General features: G+C 61.1%; 4 protein-coding genes across 10 annotated transcripts in view; 2 read left to right on the forward strand and 2 right to left on the reverse strand.

Annotated features, from left to right (window-relative positions):
• The window catches only part of SCAI (suppressor of cancer cell invasion), a 37,337-nt gene extending 37,037 nt beyond the window's left edge, over nt 1-300 (reverse strand). For 3 of the 5 annotated variants that reach the window (XM_079324462.1, XM_079324461.1, XM_079324457.1), the window contains exon 1: nt 2-300. In XM_079324462.1, coding sequence (XP_079180588.1) covers nt 2-174 — 173 coding nt within the window. In that variant the 5' untranslated portion in view covers nt 175-300. The remainder of the gene's footprint in view (nt 1) is intronic. The other 2 variants (XM_079324468.1, XM_079324465.1) reach the window with 2 other exon arrangements.
• RPL35 (ribosomal protein L35) lies at nt 173-2,097 on the forward strand. The gene is made up of 4 exons (XM_079324485.1): nt 173-305; nt 785-921; nt 1,178-1,259; nt 1,888-2,097. The coding sequence occupies exons 1-4, from the start codon at nt 303-305 to the stop codon at nt 2,035-2,037; spliced, it is 372 nt and encodes a 123-aa protein (XP_079180611.1). The 5' UTR covers nt 173-302; the 3' UTR covers nt 2,038-2,097.
• Nucleotides 2,098-7,870: 5,773 nt separating this feature from the next.
• On the reverse strand, nt 7,871-15,107 carry OLFML2A (olfactomedin like 2A). Its single transcript, XM_079324580.1, has 8 exons — nt 14,988-15,107; nt 11,100-11,363; nt 10,862-10,969; nt 10,572-10,757; nt 10,130-10,391; nt 9,817-10,038; nt 9,486-9,671; nt 7,871-9,280 (listed from the first exon to the last, which is right to left on the reverse strand). Exons 1-8 carry the CDS (start codon nt 15,051-15,053, stop codon nt 8,679-8,681), a joined length of 1,896 nt encoding a protein of 631 aa, XP_079180706.1. The 5' UTR covers nt 15,054-15,107; the 3' UTR covers nt 7,871-8,678.
• Nucleotides 15,108-15,721: 614 nt separating this feature from the next.
• Nucleotides 15,722-18,739, forward strand: part of NR6A1 (nuclear receptor subfamily 6 group A member 1) — a 67,572-nt gene continuing 64,554 nt past the window's right edge. For 2 of the 3 annotated variants that reach the window (XM_079324379.1, XM_079324380.1), the window contains exon 1: nt 15,722-15,890. In XM_079324379.1, the coding sequence (XP_079180505.1) occupies nt 15,824-15,890 (67 nt within the window). In that variant the 5' untranslated portion in view covers nt 15,722-15,823. The remainder of the gene's footprint in view (nt 15,891-18,739) is intronic. The other variant, XM_079324381.1, reaches the window with a different exon arrangement.

The raw sequence follows: 18,739 nt of genomic DNA on the forward strand, positions 1-18,739 counted from the left end.
CCTCGGCCAGCTCGGGAACACCGGCTGCGCTCTGACCGCGCTCCGGCAGCCGAGAGCGGGCGGGGGCGGCAGCCGCAGCAGCGAGCGGCTCCCGCGGGGCTGCAGCCCCGGAGCCCGGGGCCGGCCGTGCCTCCCGCCCTCGCTGTCAGCGCCCCGGCCGCGACCACCGTGCATCCCGCGGGGGGCGCGCGGCGCGCGGGCTCCTCCCCCCGCCCAGCGCTCCTTGGTACGGTCCGATCGCGGCACCGCCCCTGTCCCTGCGCCGCTTCCGCCCTTCCGCCCCGCGCCGCGCGCCGCCCGCCATGGTGAGAGAGCTGGGCCGCGGGACGGGAATCCGCCGGCATCCCGCGGGACCCGCACACGGGATCCGCCGGCATCCCGCGGGAACGGCACCCGGGATCCGCCGGCATCCCGCGGGACCCGCACCCGGGATCCGCCGGCATCCCGCGGGAACGGCACCCGGGATCCGCCGGCATCCCGCGGGAACGGCAACCGGGATCCGCCGGCATCCCGCGGGAACGGCAACCGGGATCCGCCGGTATCCTGCGGGAACGGCAACCGGGATGCGCCGGTATCCTGCGGGACCGGCACCCGGGATGCGCCGGTATCCTGCGGGACCCGCACCCGGGATCCGCCGGCATCCCGCGGGCCCGGGATTGCCGGCAGTCCGCCCACATGGCACCGGGCCCCGGGCCCGCGTGTTGTCGCTGCGGGGGCTGAGGGCGGGCGCGGGGCGGGCCCGGGGCTCGGGCGGGGGTCCTGACGGCCTGTCCGCCGCCCGCAGGCCAAGATCAAGGCCCGAGACCTGCGCGGGAAGAAGAAGGAGGAGCTGCTGAAGCAGCTGGAGGATCTGAAGGTGGAGCTGTCGCAGCTGCGCGTGGCCAAAGTGACCGGCGGGGCCGCCTCCAAGCTGTCCAAGATGTGAGTGGGGCCGGGGGCGAGGGCAGCGGGGCAGGGCCGCCGAGCCCGGGTGTCAGCGCTGCTCTCCAGGCTGTGGTTGTGTGCTGTGAAAAAACACGAGTTCAAACACATCTCAGCAGGCCTGGGGCCGGCCCGTGTCTCTGCTCCGAGCTGAGGCGGGCGCTGCCGGTGCTGGCGGTCCGGGGCACACACGGTTTCTGTACCCGGGTTTGATCCGTGCAGCTCGTCCTGAGCTCTCTCTCTTTCTCACCCGCAGCCGTGTGGTGCGCAAATCCATTGCCAGAGTGCTGACTGTCATCAACCAGACACAGAAGGAGAACTTGAGGAAGTTCTACAAGGTAAGGACAAACATCTTCCATAATAGCCCCTTGCAGTTGCTGCTGCTCACAGTTACAAAGTTCATGGGAAGGATTGCTATTTAAAAGCTTAAAACTCAATGGAAAACTACCATTTATGTTCAGTTTAAAGTTCTCTAGTCATGATTGCTTTTTAAGTATTAGTGCAAGAATTCTTAAGCTTGGTGTGAGCCTGCTTTTGCAGGAGAGTCCTTTGGCAGCATCCCTTCTGTGGAGTGAACTTGATGTGAGATGTAATTTGCAGAAATGCAGATACTCTTTTATTTTAAATTTAATCATCTCGCGGGTGACCAAGAAATACTTTAATTCAATAAGGTTCTATAATTTTTAGAATATCACTCCCTAGAGTTTTAATTTGATCACAATGGGTGAAGAAAAAATAACTTTTCAAGAGGTGCTGGATAACTGGGGCTTGCAAGATTAGACACTACTTAAACCTGAGTGAGAGCTGCTGCAAAAGCTACAATCCTGTCCTGTTTCCCAGCAGAGAGGAGCCTCCTGAGCTTCCAGGCTGTAATGACAGTCCCAAGGAAAAGAGGCTCAGGCTGTGCTGTGGCAGGACCCAGCTGGGAGCAGTCTGTGCTCAGCTGCTGTGTGTCTTTGCAAACAGGGTAAGAAGTACAAGCCCCTGGATCTGCGGCCCAAGAAGACTCGGGCCATGCGGCGCCGGCTCAACAAGCACGAGGAGAACCTGAAGACCAAGAAGCAGCAGCGAAAGGAGCGTCTGTACCCAGCCAGGAAATTTGCCATCAAGGCATAGCCCTGAGCACCTGCAGCTCAGGGGCTGGGGATGGCTCATTAAATGCAGTTTGGTTTGGAAGTGTCACTGGTGCTTTCTTTGGTAGTGCTGGGTAAAGAGGCCGTAAAGGAATCATCAGCTTAATGGAGGGAAATGGGAGGATTCACACAGTGTTTGAACTGTGACTGCTGATGAAAATACAGACCTGGCAGTTTATTTTCTTCTGAGGAACAGGCAGTGATTGGGTACGGATGTGTGAGGCTGGTTCAATGAGACATGTGAGAAGTATTTAACCTGAGACTGATGGAAAGTGGAAGCTTTTCACAAATGTTGGTGGTCAGTCAGTATTTATCACTATTTGTCCCAATTTAAAGTTTTATCTTGTGCCAGTATTTAAATGTTGGTAGGAATAAATTAATTAGCTGAGGGATTTTACAGGACTTGATGGAAACTTCAGCATTTAATGTTCAGATCCCTGGGCAGCTCATAGCTCCTGAGAACTCCCTGAGGGGGGACAGTTTCAGACCAGCTGTTCTCTGTGTAGGTGTGGGTGCTGCTGGGGGCACATGAGCTCGGTGTGAGGAAGGTCTGAGCTCCAAGGGTGGCACAGCTGGACTCCAGGGCATCCGTGGCCTCACAATTGCACACTTCTTCCACCTGCAAAGCACAGCATGGGTTAAATGGTTTGTCCTTGTCCCCCATGGAGTTCTTGTGGCACTGAGAGATGGAGTTGCAATTCCAAAAGCCTTTTTTGGTCCTGAGTGAAGAGTTCCACAGTGCTGCTGGAGCGTGAGGGCTGCAGCACTCATGGTTTGAGTTAGTGCAGCCAATGCACTCGAACATAAAAAACTCTCTACCCATTAGGGAGTTCCTAGATTGGATCCAGATTCTGTTTAGGAAAAAGATGTTAATTCTGCTCCCTCAATTAAGGATTTTTAAGCTCAAGCTAGTTTTATCCAGAGGCCTAATGACGTGTGGTGCAGGACTTTGCCCTACATGGTGGCGTTGCGAGGGTGGCTGGGCTGTGGTGTCACCGGGCTGTGCCATGGCTTTGTTTGGAGCCCGGGCTGGCTGGGACATGGCTTTGTTTGGAGCCCGGGCTGGCTGGGACGTGTCTGGCAGCAGGAGCAGCGGGGCTGGGGCTGGCACAGGGCTGGGCCAGGCTCCAGAGCCGTGGGACGGCCAGCGGCGTGTGGGAACCGGCCCCTTGGCTCGGCCGCCTTCCCAAAGGCAGCCAGGGTTACAGAGGGCCCTGTCCCCATGCCTGAGTGTCCTGCCGTGCCAGCAGAGCTGCTCCAGCACCAGCTTGAGCTGCTTGCCCTGCACAGAGCAGCCCTGTGAGGATCCCAACCTGCACACCCATCCCGGGAGCGTGATGGCAGGAGGAGACAGGAGAGGGGCTGGTCCCCTGTGCTGGGAATGGGGCAGGCTGGGGCAGGAGGCTGCTGCCAGATGGTGCCTGCCTGCATTTGGGCTTTTCAGAGAGGTGTGTGCCCTGTGCTGCTCCCCTGGCTGAGGGGAGCATGGCAGCTCTGCCAGCATTCATGACAACACAGCAAGGCAAACATGGCGTGAACTCTGTGCTGCAGAGACTGGTGGCAGTGTCAGGGTGTGCTCCAGGTGTCACCTTCCACCCAGGCTCAGGAGAGAGGATCTGCTATTTCATGGGTCGAATCAGTAAAAAGAGGGTGGGAAACACAAAAATGGGGAAAAAGCCCAACTAAGCAGGCGCTGAACATCCAGGAGCCTTCCCCATGCTGAAAGGGGAGGCAGTACTGGGGAGCAGCTCAGGCTGCAGTTTGTGCACAGCCCACAGCAGCCATTTGAGGATGTGAACAAGTTTCTGGCACTGCACTAAATCCTGGAGCTGAGTTACTCCATCCCCCCAGAGCTGTGACAAAACCGACCAGTCTGGCCCTTCTATCAGAGCTGCCCATGCTGTTACAGGAGACATCCTGCACACAAGCAGCCCTTTAAATGCCCAGGAACAACAGACTGATTGAGAGGAGACAGAGGTGAAGTGATGAGCTTCCTTCAAGGCACAGATGGAGAACTCTCTTGCTCCTGCTGTGAGAGCAAGGCAGAGCCTGTCCTGGCCGGGGGCTCCGGTGGTCTGTGCTGGTTCTCACGTTATCAGCCATCCCCAGAGGATGCCCATGCTGCCCCGGCTCCCTGGGGAGCCACTGCTGCCAGGGCTGGGTGAACACTCTCCAGCCTTGCTGGTCCCTAGAGGGAGGGAGGCCAGTGGCAGGGACCCCCAGCTAAGAGCCACGCACTCCCCAGAGCATCCCAGTGTCTCTGTGGGGACTGCACAGCATGTCCCCTGTGTCCCTGCAGGCTGTGTGGCCCTGTGCCCCTCTGGCTGTCCCCACAAAGTGCTGCCTGTCTGTAGGGTGGGTTGTGGGACTCCACTGTGCTGACCCCACACAGCTGCCTGGGTTTAGCACCGGTGTTTGCAGAACCTCGGAGCCTCCACTGTTTATTTGCTCCTTGTAACTGAAGATGTCCCTCAGCACTGGAGAGGTTCCCTGGGAAAAGACGTTCTTCAACAAATAAATAATTTCCCGAGCGGGGATGACGATGGAGGAGCAGCTGCTGGCTGGCTGCAGGGCAGGGCCCAGGGCTGGTGCTGCTGCACAGGGAGCCCTGGCCCTGGGCCCTGGAACTCATCCAACAGGACCAGATGTTTGTGCCCAGCACAGCAGGACCGGCCTGGAGCGGATGGTGGGAGCTGGCAGCACCCACCCCTGGACCCAGTTCTGCATCTGGGGCAGGGCCTGGGGGCTGGGGGGGAGGAGCTGCAGAGGGGGAGAGGCAGATGTGAGTAATATAATCACAGAGTCTTCTAGGATGGAAAAAACCCTTGAGATTGAGTCTACCCGTAAAACAAATATTGCTGAGGAAAGCTTAGGATCCACCTCCCTGGGCTGGTGTTTGCTGTGATGGACTCAACCCCCAGGTCTCCTAAAGCTCCTGGCATTGCTCCTGCCACCTTCCTCCTCCAGCACAGTCCTTGGCTGCTGCCCTGAGCGCTACCTCAGGGCTGCCCTGTTTCTGCACACAGTGGGACATGTGGGCAGAGGGACATGGAGGGACATCCCAAGTGCATTGGGGGCAGGGAGCTTGGGAATGAGCACCTGGGCACATCCCCGTGCCCTCGGCTGTGCCGTGCCCTGAGCTGGCCCTGCGTGCGAGCAGCGTGTCTGGTGCATCTGCTGACCACAAGCCCCAGGCTGTGAGGCCTGGCAGGAAAATGCCGTGTCCTGCTGGCCTCACGGGCGGCCTCGGTCTGCTCAAGGCGCTGAATGCTCGTTTTGTTGGCCAGTCTGGGGGAGGCCTTGCCCCCACAGTGGCCTGGTGCTGCTGCCCCATGAATACGGGCAGTGTGCGGATGCCGGCGCTGCCCCTGGGGCTCCTGGGGCTGGGGGCTGCCCCTGGGGCTCCCGGGGCTGGGGGCTGCTGCTGCCGGACCCTGGCTCCCAGCCAGCCTGGCTGTGCTCTCTGGGGAGATGGAGAGCGCCCCTGCATCGGGCTGAGCAGAGCCCAGCCATGGGAGCCCCTGCTCCCTGCCGTGCCGTGGGTGCTGCCAGGGAAGGGGTGTTTGCAGGTGCACTCTGCCAGCCCCCGGGGTGCCATGGCAAGGTCGGGGTGCTGTGGAGCTGGTGGTGTAAGCCTGGGAAAGATTTCTGTTTCCACTGGTGAGTGAGTCAGCGGTGGCTCCCCTCCCTTCCCTCCGGCCACCGCCCCCGCCCGCTGCCCAGCCCTTCCCCACAGCTGCTCGGGGTCGTCAGCCTTGGCACCTGTGTCCCCACATCACACCATGTCCCTGCACCTCCCTGCAGCTGCTGGAGACTGAGCAGAGGCCCTGGTGGCACCAATGTTCTCCTATCAAACACGTCCCTGCATGGGCAGTAAATGGGTGGGGGCACAGCATGAGGGCTGTGGTGCTGGCACTGAGCCTTCTGCTCCCCAGGTGTGACCTGGGGGCTACTGGCATGGCTGTCCCCAAACACAGCCCTCTGCTGTGCCCCGACAGCTGAGCTGCAAGGGATCCAGGCAGAGGCAGCTCCTGGGGTGGAACAAGGACTGAAGTTTTGGTGCAGCCTCAGTGGGTGCCAACAGACTGCAGCCGTGGGCAGGCTCTGTCCAGGATGTCACCTGCCCTCTGTGCATCCAAAGACCGGCCACCCCTGGCTCACCTCAGCTGAGACAGCTCAGCACTGGGGCAGCACCATGAGGAGAGCAGGACACCAGCCTGGGCAGCAGGGCCAGGAAAGAGGCAAAACCACCACAAACAAACCAGCCCGGCCAGTAACTGAGAAGGAGGCGGGGGAGATCAGGGCTCGCTGCCCAGCTGCACCGAGGACGGGAGGAGATTTTGGGAGCAAGGGCTGTGGCAGCAGAGCCACCTGCCCAGATGGCCTCAGCTGCCCTTCCCCAGGCGCCACATCGCTGTCACGGGGGCTTCGAGCACCACAGCCCCCCAGCATCCCTGCCTCAAGCTTCATTTGCTGCTTGCTGCTGAACTGAGAGATTTTAATCTTTTAATCACGTTATGAGCCGAGGTGGTGCCGGCCACGCACAGGAGGAATGTCTGGAAGTCAGCAGCGCCTGTCGCAGCGGGAGCCCATCCTGCCCCCACCCACTGTCCCCACCGTGTGCTGCTCAGGGACCCCTGTCCTCCCCAGCCCGGCTTGTCCTGCGACCAGGGGCAGAATGTGGCACCAGAGACCAGGACCAGCCATCGGGGACCCGTGCCAGAGCAAGGATCAGTTCACAAAGAGCTGCTGGGACTGAAACTCCCCGCCGCAGCCCAGAGGACCCAACACAACGTCGTGCTCTGACCATGTGGGTTTCATTCCTCCCTTCCCATGTTTTCTGACCGAGGGGAGCGGAGGGGTGTCCATAGCCCAGCCCAGCACGGAGCCACGGCAGCCCCTGCGGAAGAACAACAAAGCCCTGGAATTAGAGATGTGCTGGGAGTTTACTTTACCACAAAAAAATGTCAGAAATCCGTATTGTTTGTACAGGGATTTGCTGGGGATCGCTAGATAAAAGCCTGGCAGGGACCCAGTCGGGGGGAAAAGTCGGCCGGCTCCTTTCTGGTGGCGAGGACCCACAGCCAAGAGGGGGTGCAGTGCACGGCCGGGGGGCTCGGGGCAGGGCAGGGCAGGGCAGGGGCAGGGACAGGGACAGGGACAGGGACAGGGGCGGCTGGTGCTGCCGTGAGCCAGAGGAGAATCTTGGAGGAGCATGGGGCCAGGAGAAGGGATGCCAGGCTGCCCCGCGCCTGGCACCAGTTTCAGGTCTCCGCAGTGGGAAGGAAACCTTTCCGCATGCAGGGACACGGCCGGTGGCAGCTCGGTGACCGGCAGCCGGTGCGTGCGGGGCCGGCAGGACCGAGGGACAGGAACGGGAGGGCGCTGGGAGCGGGGGCCGCTCTCACCCGGCCCCCCCCGGCAGCTCCGCGCTTGCCAAATTCTGCAGCAGCGCCAGGGCAGCTGCTCCCCGTGCCCACGCTCAGCTGCTCCGGCTCCCGGTGGCCCCGGGGCTGCAGCTCAGCCTGGACGGTGCCAAAGCTTTTCCCCAGGGCAGGGGCTGCGCCGGGACCCTCCCGGCTCTGCAGTGCCGTGGCACCGCCTGGCGCTGCTGGGGGAACGCGGGGTGTGGGCAGATGTGCCTGCGAGGTGTGCGACAGCTGTGACACTCCTGGGCACTCCTGGCCGTGGAAATCGGGTCAGTGGACAAGGATGGCGAGGGACAGGGACAGTGAGGGATGGGGGTGGTGAGCACCCAGTCTGCCCACTCCTCCCTGCCCAGCTTCAGGACAAATGACAACACACGCAGCCCACTCTCACATCTGTTATGTTTTAATACTGTTCATGTCTAAAATGACCAAAACCAAGCCAAGCGCTTGCAGCCCTCGCTCTGCCTCACTGGGAGAGTGAGAGGCCCGAGGGCTGCCCTGTGCAGTGCTGGGTGCAGGCAGGTGTGCAGGTGAGTGTGCAGGTGGATGTGCAGGCAGGACACTCTGGGCAGGCTGCTCCACGCCTGCTGCCAAAGGGGACTTGCACGGCTCCAGTGAACGCATTTAAATAACAAACTCATGATCAGCAAAAGCAAAGGCATCTTAACCACATTTCCTAAAATAGCGACTGGCACCTGTTGCTGGTGCCTGGCAGTGAGGGGGCCCGCCCGCCCCACGGGGTCAGGCCATGGGGCTGTCCCGGCACTGGCACCGCTGGCAGCTGGCACAGATGGCACACACAGTCCAGGGGAGCGTGGCTGGGCTGGGGGCAGTGCAGGAGGTGCTCAGTGAGCTGCTGCAGGGTGGGCACTGCCAGCAGTGGCAGAGGGACACGGGGCTGGGCTCCCCTCCGTGTCCCTGGGAAGGCCATGCTGGCCCAGCTGCCACGGCCCCAGGGCCACCTTGTCACAGGGGTGTCTGCTGGGGGCTGCTCTTACGTGCTCCCCCTGCCCTGCAGCACAGTGGGCACGGTGCGGGTGATGGCCGTAGCAGATGGGGAAGGTTTTGGGGTGGAAGCCGGGCTCTTGGCACAGCCCTGGCTGGAGCTGGGTGCCAGGGCCAGGCTGCGTCAGGGTGCCCCAGGCAGGCACGGCGCAGGGAGGGTGCAGGAGTGCAGTGGGACCCGCCCGGGCACTCAGACCACGAAGCGGAGCCCGTACGTCATCTGATGGCCGTTGTCCCAGGCATAGAGCACCTTCTCCTTGGGGTTGTAGTCGACCTGCGTGGTGAAGGAGTAGTGGTTGAGGAAGGGCAGCCGGAGCTCTGCCTCTGTGTCTGTGTGTGTGTCGAAGGCATAGGAGATCTGCCCTTCCTTCTGGCTGTAGGTGTCCACAGCATAGAGGATGCCACAGATGATGAAGCAGTTCCCGTATGTGTTGCGCTTCAGCCCCGTCTTCCAGGTGGTTTCCTTGCGCACCGAGAGGTCCACGGGGTCAAGTCGGCTGAGGACGATCACCTCCTGCTGTGAGTAGTCATAGTCCACTGAGGGGTAGATGACCCAGAGCCCGCTCTCATCCACAGCAAAGTCGATGTCTGAGTGGCCCCTCCACTTCCAGGGCGTCGTGTCCTCATACACCACGTCATGGAGCTGAGCCCAGCCTGCCACGTACCGCTCCTTCAGGTCATACTTGATGATGTTCTTGGTGAAGGCACGGTTGTAGTAGAAGGCCCCTCTGTACACCACGTGCCCGGTGCCAATCCAGTTGTAGGGCAGCTTATAGAGGTTGCTCCAGCGGCCTGTGAGTGGGTGGGAGAGCTGTTGGGACCCTACAAAGCACTGGGGTTTCATGCACAATGGCCAGAGCACGCTGGCAGCAGCACAGTACTTGTGTTCCACTTGATGCTCTCTGGATGCTGCCCACTGCCCCAGGGCCCAGCCCAGCTGGTGTCACACAGCACTGGACACCCACCTAGGAGCAGCCAGGGCCCTGTGCCCACTCACCCTGCTTGAAGCTGTCGAGGCTCCTGAACTCCACCAGGCTGTTCCCGTAGTAGTAGTTGGTGACGTAGATGCGATCATCCTTGGCTGCCGGGTCCTTCATCCAGGCCCCCTCGTTGCGCCCGTAGCTGTGGTGCTCCGTGGGGGGCTGCACTGACTCGATGGTGCCTTCGCACTCCGCCTCCTTTACTGGGTACCCAGGGGGAGGAAGAGGAAGGCTCATCCCTGCCCCAGGCAGCCAAGTCCTCATCCTCCCCCGTGGCACATCACTGCTGGCTTAGCTTGGCCAGGGGCACTGGGAGCACAGGGGGGTGCCCTCTCCCAGCTCACCCACCTCTGTTTGGGGTTTCGGGGTCCCCGGCGCTGTCGGCCCCCTGCCCGGGGGGGCTGCGGGGGGTGCTGCGGGGGCCCGGGGCGCTGCTGGGCGCAGCCGTGGTGCTGGGCACGCTGCTCTCTGTCTGCACAACACCTTGGGCTGGGGTGCCCTCAGCTGAGGGCGGCGGGGGACCCCTGTCCTCCTGCTGCTCTGACACAACTGCCCCTCTCACAGGGCCCTCTGTGGGGGGACAAGCTGGGGGTCAGTGTGTTTGCCGGGGCAGGCCCTGGCCCTCCACCCCAGCCCCATCCCTGCCCTGTCCCCGACTCACCGCGGCTGCCGGCCGGACCCTCGGCCGCTCCCGCCTGCCCGACCTTGTAGTACGTGATGCCCCGGACCACAGTCTGCTGGTGTGCCAGGGGCTTGGGCTTGGCCGTGGGCTGGGATCCTGGTCTGGCCTTGCTGTTCTCCTTTTTGGGCTTTTCAGGCTTCAGCGGCTTCTCCTTGGGCGCTCGGGGGCCGGCCCTGTCCCCCAGAGCCTTGCGGGTGCTGGGGAACCGCCCTGCCTCCTTCTCTCGCCCTCCCGTGGTGTCCTGGGGGGCACAGCCTGGTCAGACCCCCTTCCCTCCCTCCTCTTCCCTGCCACCACGGTGCCAGGCACAGGATCCAGCCCAGGGGTTACCCCAATGCACCCACCACAAGCCTGGGGGAGCTTGGCAGCCCCCACGGTGCCTTCATGGGGCTGGGTCCTGGGTACCTGTGCCTTGGGGTACCTGTGCCTTGCTCTCGGGGATGGCAGCTGCATCCTTCTGCAGCAGCTGGTAGCCCAGGTTGGAGATCTCCTTCTTGATGCTGATCATGATGTCAGAGTAGTTCTCGTAGCGTTTCATCTGGTCAGTGAGGTGCTGGACGCTCTCCTTCATGAAGTCATTCTCCCTGCTCAGGTTGGTCTTGATGGTCTGCAGGAGAGGAGAGGCTGGAGCCCCATCCAGGGAGCTCATGGACAGTCCTGAGCCATGCAGTGGGGAGCACTGTGGGGATGGTGCTGCTGGAGCTCGCTCACCTCCTCCAGCGTGTTCATCTGTGCCACCACCTTGTTGATGTAGGAGTGCACCTTCATCAGGTCCATGCTGTACAGCGTTCCCTCGAGCAGGTCCACCATGGACTGCAGCTGCAGAGGGTGGTAGGGATAGGGCCTGGGGTGAGGGCACAGGGCAGAGGACACAGGGCACAGGGTACAGGGCACGGCTGTGCAGCCTGGGGAGGGGGTCTGGCCCCCATTCCCACCACACCACAGATACCTTGAAGAGCTCAGGGGCCTGTTTCTTCAGCTTCTCCATCTTCCACTCGTTCTCACAGGGGTTGAGAGAGGAGGGGGGCGCGGTGCAGGAGCACTTGCAGTCGGCCCCCGAGCTGACGGTCTCCACGGTGTAGAAATCCTCGACGCGCGCGCTGCCGTTCCTGACGCGGCTGCAGGCGTCCTTGCTGAGCGGCCGCAGGATGCACTTGCAGCGGCAGTCGGAGCCCTCCGAGGTCATCCGCACCTGGTCCACATCACCCAGAGCCTGCAGGACACGTGATGAGCCTGGTGTCCCTCCTGGGTGTCCCTCAGGGCCAGCACACCATCACAGCCAACTGGCTCATTGCTGCTCACCCAGAGATCTCCCACCGCCCCTGGGGCTCGCGGTGGTGCCCCAAAGAGTGTGAGGCATTGTCTAGTCCAGAGCACCCTGTCCTACCACTCTGTCAGCTCCCACCCAGACTGACAGTGATGAAGCCCAGGGAGCTGCTCATCCCTGCAGCCACCAGTGTTTTGTGGCCCAGGTGCTTCTGTCCTATTTCCCAGCCTCCAGCAAGACCTCCGTGAGCAGGGATGGTGGCAAGAAGACCCAGCAGCGCCTCTGTCCCCACTGCATGGCTCCAAACCCACACAGGGCTCGTTGTTCCTGGTGACACGCAGCCACCTCAGGGTGAGCTCGGCCCCTCAGTCTGCAGCAATGGCCCCAGGCACTCGCTCAAGGACTCCCTTGTTTCCACACATGGCCCTGATTCATGATACAGAGCCCAGGGTGCTTTTCGGCTGGTTTAGCTCATTTCTCCCGTTGTGCTGAGGGGAGCTGAGCCCCTCTCACCCCATGACACTGGCTAGACACCCGTGGGGACCCCTGGCATGGCCAGGCTGCTCTGGGTGTCCCATGTGCAGGGATGAGCCTGCCCCGAGCACCCGGGAGGGTGGGAGAGCAGGGAGAGGCAGTGCAGGGACCCTGGAGGGAGAGGACTCTGCCCATAGGGACTCTGACTCATCCTGGGAAACAGAACGGTGGCAGAGCTGGGAAACAAGTTGAGCTCTGGCTCCCGGTTCTCCCCAGGACACAGCAGAGCACAGAGCGGCGTGGGAAAGGGCAGAGGCCCCGGGGTCCATGTCCTGCCTGCAGCCAGCACCCACGGCCACACAGGGACCCTCCTTCCTTCCAGCAGGGCTGCTGGCACCGGGGCAGGGGCTCTCCCTGAGCTGGGCACGGACCCCCAGCTCCTCACAGCCCACATGGGCCAGAGGCTTCCTCCCCTTTCTGAAGGGCTGCAAAACTTCACACATTTTGCATTTCAAAAAAACCTCTATCGTTCAAAGGGAAACCAGGTCCTGCTGGCTGAAGGGAAACACCAGGAAGCCAAAGGGCTGTAAATTGAGCAGAATCTAATCAAGCTCTCAGCAGGGAGCGGGGCAGGGACCCCCTCCCCAAACACCACCTCGCCAGGCTCGCACGTCCCGGCGCCCCCTGACCTCCCCCATGGCCAGGCTGGCACTTGTGCAAACAGGCAGGATTCACAGCCCAGCCCCTCTCCAGAGCCAGCAGCAGCTGGAGCTGCTGTCCTGGCCATGAGCAGTGTCCATCCATCTGCACAGCGCTGCTGGAGCTCCTGGTGTGCACACAGCCCTGTGGGAATCCCATGTGAGATCCTGCTGTGCCCCACTGGAGGCCCACTTCAGTTCCAAGCTGGGTCCTCCTGTTCCTGCCAGCACCCCGAGCACCAGGCACGGCTGAAGGTGCCACTGCTGCAGCACAGCCCGAGCCTGGCACATGCTGTGACCCCACCTGCTCCCAGCAGCTTCTGCAGGGCAGGGCTCGTTCCTGCAGGAGCAGGTGACCGCGGGCTGTGCATCCCCTGCAGCCCTGGCACGCTGCATTGGGGCACCTGCTGAGGGTGGGCTGAGCAGGTGGGGGCCCAGAGCAGTGAATCCATCCGAGCAGCCACAGCAGCGGTGACACTGCACAGTGTGGAGGTGTCCTGAGCACAGAACCTCTCCCACGGCACGAAGGGCCAGCCCCTCCCCAGAGACCCGCCCGGCAAACGCGCTGTGGGTGTCTCTGCACCGTGCATCTCTCCACCTTCAGAGGGGCTGTAACACTAAACCTTGCTCTGCCGTTCGCCAGCTTCCCTAAACAGGAACTACATGCTCTATTTATACAGAAAAGTCCATAAGCAAGGAAGTATTAAAAACCAGGCTCCCACGTCGGGACACTCTGTGAGGATCACCCAGGGTGGTACATTGGCTGTACATCCTCTGCCAGACCGTGCCTGGCTGTACCAAACTCTGCAGGGAACAGCCACAGCAGGGCACGCACAGACCCTCTCCCCAACAGCACAGCTGGTTGGAGACCTGGGTGCAGAAGGCAGATCCTGCTGCTCTGCTTTCTCCAGGTGGGAATCTGTGAGCTCCCCAAGAATCCTGCGTGGGGAGCTGATTCTTCCCCAGGATCCCCACACTCACTGCAGGTGCTGGCAGGTGGCTGCTGCCTCTTCTCCCAAGCGAGCCCCGGTTCCATAGGGCTGCACACCCATAGCTGGTGTGGGAGAGTGTCCCTGCACTTTGCTGAGGGTTTCCTCACTGCAAGTTTTATGAGCTGGGTAATTTTCCCGGTTTCCGGGACCTCTTGCAAGAGCATCCATGTAAGCACAGAGCTTGTGACATTATTTGGAGAAAGCGGGACCTTTGACAATGACCCTTGGCCAGCTTTTAAGCTGTCCTGTGGCTGCTGCCAGAGGACTCGTCTCGGAGGAAAACACGCTGTGTTGATAAGCTGCTGCACCACACGCCTCTGGCACAGCTGCTGGGAGGCATGTCCCCGTCACGGGAGGGAAACCATGTCACCCTCCTCTTCCTCCTCCTCCCAGGCTTGGCACAAGGTGTCGAACACGTCCTGCAGCTGAGGCAGAACGGTGCTGGCAGGGCTGGGCCGTGGCTGATGGCAGCCAGGCCCCGGGCGCTGGCGCTGCTTGGGCATCCCGTGTTGGTCACGGGGACACAGCCATGCCAACGCTTGTGTGGCACAGGCGTGCCCACCGATGGGATCTCATCCAACGGCAAGAATGGAGAAAATACCTCTGAGCACAGCAGGCAGCACCTGCGGGGAGGGAGGGATGGAGGCAACGGCACCGCGTGGATCACTGAGCGCTGCCAGCATCACCCCTGGCACCCCGCCGGGAACCCAAGCAGCAGGGCATTCCAGGCTTTGGATATCTGTTCCAACCTAAGTGCTGCCGACAACAGATGTGTTAGAGTCGTTTTCCACCAAATGTCTTGGAAAATCCCCTCTAAAATCTCGTTTTAACATTTGGTGATCCTAGCAGTAGCTGCTCCTACCACCATTCCTCCGGGCTGGGTCCCTGTGTCCCTGCTCCGGCCCCGCTACGGCCACTGACCCCGTGGGAGACGTCTTCCAGCTGGAACGGAGCGCTCCTGGGCGCACGGGGGAGGCAGGCTCCCCCCGCTGCCCGGTCCCGCTCCTGCTCCTCATGCCCGCGGGGGAAGGCTTGTCTGGGCTGTTCTCTCTGGCACGGAGTCGCTCACTGCAGCGCCCATCGCCGCAGCGCCGGGCTTGGGCACCTTCCAGCCGCTCGAACGCGCCCCGAGCCCACCGCCCGGGTCATTGCCAGCGCCGAACCCCGCCGCGATGCGAGCACCGGCACCGAGCACCGGCACCGAGCACCGGCACCGAGCCCCAGCGCTGCCCTGGACCCGCGCCCCCGCCGCTCCGGCCGGGCACAGAGAGCAGCGACCGCCGGGACACCGCACGGACGGGGCTGCCCCCGCCCGCTGCCGACCCCCGCCGTGCTCGCTCCCGGCCGCGATCGCGATCCGGGTCCCGACCCCAGTCGGCGCCGGTGCCGGTCCGGTCCGTCCTTACCGTGGCGGCGCCGCGCACCGCGGCCAGCGCCGGGAGCAGGAGCGCGGGGAGCAGCAGCACCCGCATGGCGAGAGCGGCGGTGACCGCCCGCACCGAGCGCCCGCTCCGCCCGGCCCGCCCGTCCCGGCGGCGGGGAGGAGCCGCCCGTCCCGTCCGCCCGTCCGCCCCGACCCGCCCCGCCCCGTCCCGCCGGCGGCACCGCGGGGGCGGCGCGTTCCCCCGGGTGGAGCCGGCCGTGCCCGCCTCGGGGCTCCGGCCGCACCGGGGCTGCCCCGCGCCCCGTCCCGCGTCCCTCCCCGGGCGGGCCGCTCCCCTCCTCTGAGGGGGCGGTGTCCCCGGGCCGGACCCTCGGCGGGCTGCGCTGTTTCCCCGGGCTGTGCACCGTGCCCGGTTCCCGGTTTCCCCGGGCTGTGCCCCGTGCCCGGTGCCCTGTGCCCGGTTCCCCCCTCTGGCGGTTCCCGTGCCCGGTGCCCGGTGCCCGGCTCCCCTCTGGCGGTGCTCGGTGCCGCGGGCAGCGCTCGGGTCTCGGCCGGCGGGTGCCCCCTGCCGCCCCGCCGCTCCCGGTGCACCGGCGCGGGGGAGCCGGGGCGGGCCGGGGCGCGGATGGAGCCCGCGGGGCGGGGCGGGCCGGGGGCGCGGCCGTCGGGGCCGGGCCGCGGCTCCCCGCGGGCGGCGCTCGGACTACGGCTCCCGTGGTGCCCCGGGGGGGCGGGGCGCGGCCGGCCCGGCCGAGCGCGGCGCGGCCCTGGCTGTCAGCAGCGCCCGAGCGGCCATGGGGCAGCGCGGCCGCCGGGGCCGCTGAGAGCGCCGAGCCCCGGCGCGGCCCCGGCGCCGCCATGGAGCTGGAGCCGCCCGCCGAGCTGCCGGAGCCCCGCGCCGCCAGCAAGGGGCCGCCCCACAGCGGTGAGTGCAGCGCGGCGGGGCCGGGCGGGCCGGGGGCGCGGGGCTGCGGTACCGGCGGCTCCGCCTGCCCGCTGCGGGCCCGCAACTTTCCGCGGCCGCGGGGCACAACAAAGGGCCGCTGACCCCGGGCCGGGGCTCGGCGGGACCCGCGGCGGGTCCCCTCGGACAGCGCGGCGTTCCTTGCGAATTTCACTTGTTTTGGCAGAAATCGCCTTTTCCCCATCCAGGCGCGGTGTCCCGCGGGGTGCGCGGGGCTGGGTCCGAGCGCTCCGGGCGGGGATCCCGGGGCACCGCCCGCGGGGTCCCGGTACCGCCCGCGGGGTCTCGGTGCCGCCCGCGGGGTCTCGGTGCCGCCCGCGGGGTCCCGGTACCGCCCGCGGGGTCTCGGTGCCGCCCGCGGGGTCCCGGTGCCGCCCGCCGGGTCCCGGTGCCGCCCGCGGGGTCCCGGTGCCGCCCGCCGGGTCCCGGTGCCGCCCGCCGGGTCCCGGTGCCGCCCGCCGGGTCCCGGTGCCGCCCGCGGGGTCCCGGTACCGCCCGCCGGGTCCCGGTGCCGCCCGCCGGTCCCGGCCGTGCCCCGCGCTGCTCCCGGTGCCCCGCGGGTGTCTCGGCTCGGTCCCTGTGAGCCGGTCCCTGCCCGCGGTTTATGGGCACCATTTGGGACCCTTTTACACTTCCCGTATGCAGATGCCGCATCTGCACTTGAATGTCCCTGCCAATTTTTATGGTTTACAATTGCATTTTACCGTCTTAAGGTACTCGGGTTCTCTACAAAGGGTTTGCTCGGACAAAAGAGGCTTTTTATCAGGCAGCATCCTCGGTTTTCGAGATACAGGCGGTAGCGAAAGATAGGCGGTGTGAGAACTGCAGAACTGGGCATTTCTGTGACGCCCTGATGTGTAATGTGGAGTTGTCCCTGGAAGCACTTTATTCCTCCTCACTTAATTAGATGTCCATTTGGATGAAAGACACTTAATACTCTTAGATGCTTTAATAACACTCCTAATACTTTAATACAGCCTTAATACTTTTTGAACTTTCTGATTTAATTTTTGGAAGTGTCTGTTGCTTTAGTGTCCCTAAGAGTACAACAATATTAATGCTTTGTCTGCATTTGTTATTTTTCCCACAGATGTGGGATTTTGGGGGAAATCTCTTGATTAATCAGATTAGCTTTAAGAGTTTCTTGTGTAGCTGCTTCTTGTGACAGATGTAGCTGTGGCTGTGGTTAGGCTCTTGAATGAGTGATGTAACAACCTTTTACTACTTTGCCTTCAAAAATGTGAAATACTGGTGTGGTGTTGAGACATTGCTTGACCTTCAGTCTTTCTAAAGCCTCTGGGGGAGGAGCAGATTGGGTCGTTAATTCATAGTTTTATAAACTACCTGAAAATAATACGGGCAAATGAAGAGTCTGAATATTTCGTTTTCATAAAAAAGATTCGTGGTACTTTTGATACCTTGAGGAGCAGCATCCTAACTCTTTACAAAAACAGCGAAAATTCTATGAGGACAGAGGTATAAAAGTCAGATTGTGTTCTTGGTGTTAAAATGTTAATGTTAAAATCATTCATGAACTTAAGCTCTGCACGTGGCTTCTGTGTTAACCCAGAGTAAACTGCTGCAAGTTTATTGGCGCCTTCGGTGAGAGAAGCCTCAGGATAACTTTGAAATGCAGGGGTGTAGTTTTATTTCAGCACTTACGGGCAATTGCAGCCTCATTATTTGAGGGGACACTTGACGTTCTTAGAACATAAGATGATGGTTTTCCCTTGCCAATTTGAGCACTTCCTCTTCCATGTAAGGAACATATTTTTGTCTTTGAGCAAATCAATGGCAAAGTGTAAACCAGGGTTTTTGTAAAAGCAATTTCGTTAAGGTATTCATTTTTCCTGTCCATTTAAAATCAGTTTTGCTATAGCTTCAGTTGGCATCTTTTTCCTCTGGGAGTGAGACATGATGGCTTTTACACAGTTCTAATTATTTTATGTTTGAGCTAAAACAGGGACACAACAGATTATCTAGAATTAAGGTAACTTTTTTGTGTGCTGTGGTCTTGGAAGAAAGATTTATCAGTAAACCGCTTGAATTTTGTGTTCCCGTAAAACTATCAGAGTTTCAGATGGGCAGATTACTGATCTGGATAAACTTCATACCAGAGAAAAGAGGAGAGTTGTCAGAGCACAAAGAATGTAAGGTTTTCAAAGAAAAATCCCTTTTCCTGCATCCCTTCCCTTTTCCACAGCATTCCCAAACTTTACTGGCACACACTGACATTTTTAGTGGTTCTTTATGCTTGGTTGCTTTGCATCTGATGAGATAAGCCTTTGCTTAACAAAGACTATTTCATTGATATAGTTGGGTCTTAGTTTACTTGCTATAAACATTTCTTTGAAGATTTAGGAAGAAAAACAAATGGAGTTGTCGAATGGCAACATGCTGAAGTCAAATGTCTCTGAATAAACAAGAAGCTGCAGTGTTACTTCAGCTCAGCATTGCCTTGTTGGATGTCTCTTGCTTTTGTAAATAATAAAAGAAAATAATGCATAGGATTCTGAACTCGGTTCTCTGACTTGTAATTTAGGAACAGCTTAACTCCTTTGTTTGATTTGATGGTCAAGATGGAAAAACACCTCTTGGTATAAAGTTGGAATTTGGTATTGATGGCTTCTGTAGATCATTAATCAGGAAAATGGGTTTATGCATGCCTTTTTGTGCTGAGCCCAGGACTAGTGCTGCATGTTGGGCAGATGCAGTGTGTGATGTGACACTGCAACAGCAGGATTTTTTCCCCTGCTTTTCTATAAAACAGTATAAAGATACTTTATTATAGAAAATGAGGGAGCTTTCCC

This window comes from Erithacus rubecula, assembly GCF_903797595.1.
Source record: "Erithacus rubecula genome assembly, chromosome: 21".
NCBI lineage: Eukaryota > Metazoa > Chordata > Aves > Passeriformes > Muscicapidae > Erithacus > Erithacus rubecula.

Coding starts and splice junctions, on each gene's coding strand:
- RPL35 (XM_079324485.1), top strand. Junction 922..1,177: donor GCCTCCAAGCTGTCCAAGAT/GTGAGTGGGGCC, acceptor TCTCACCCGCAG/CCGTGTGGTGCGCAAATCCA. Junction 1,260..1,887: donor ACTTGAGGAAGTTCTACAAG/GTAAGGACAAAC, acceptor CTTTGCAAACAG/GGTAAGAAGTACAAGCCCCT.
- OLFML2A (XM_079324580.1), bottom strand. CDS start 15,053: ATGCGGGTGCTGCTGCTCCCCGCGCTCCTGCTCCCGGCGCTGGCCGCG. Junction 11,364..14,987: donor CGGTGCGCGGCGCCGCCACG/GTAAGGACGGAC, acceptor CGTGTCCTGCAG/GCTCTGGGTGATGTGGACCA. Junction 10,758..10,861: donor AGATGAACACGCTGGAGGAG/GTGAGCGAGCTC, acceptor CCTCTCCTGCAG/ACCATCAAGACCAACCTGAG.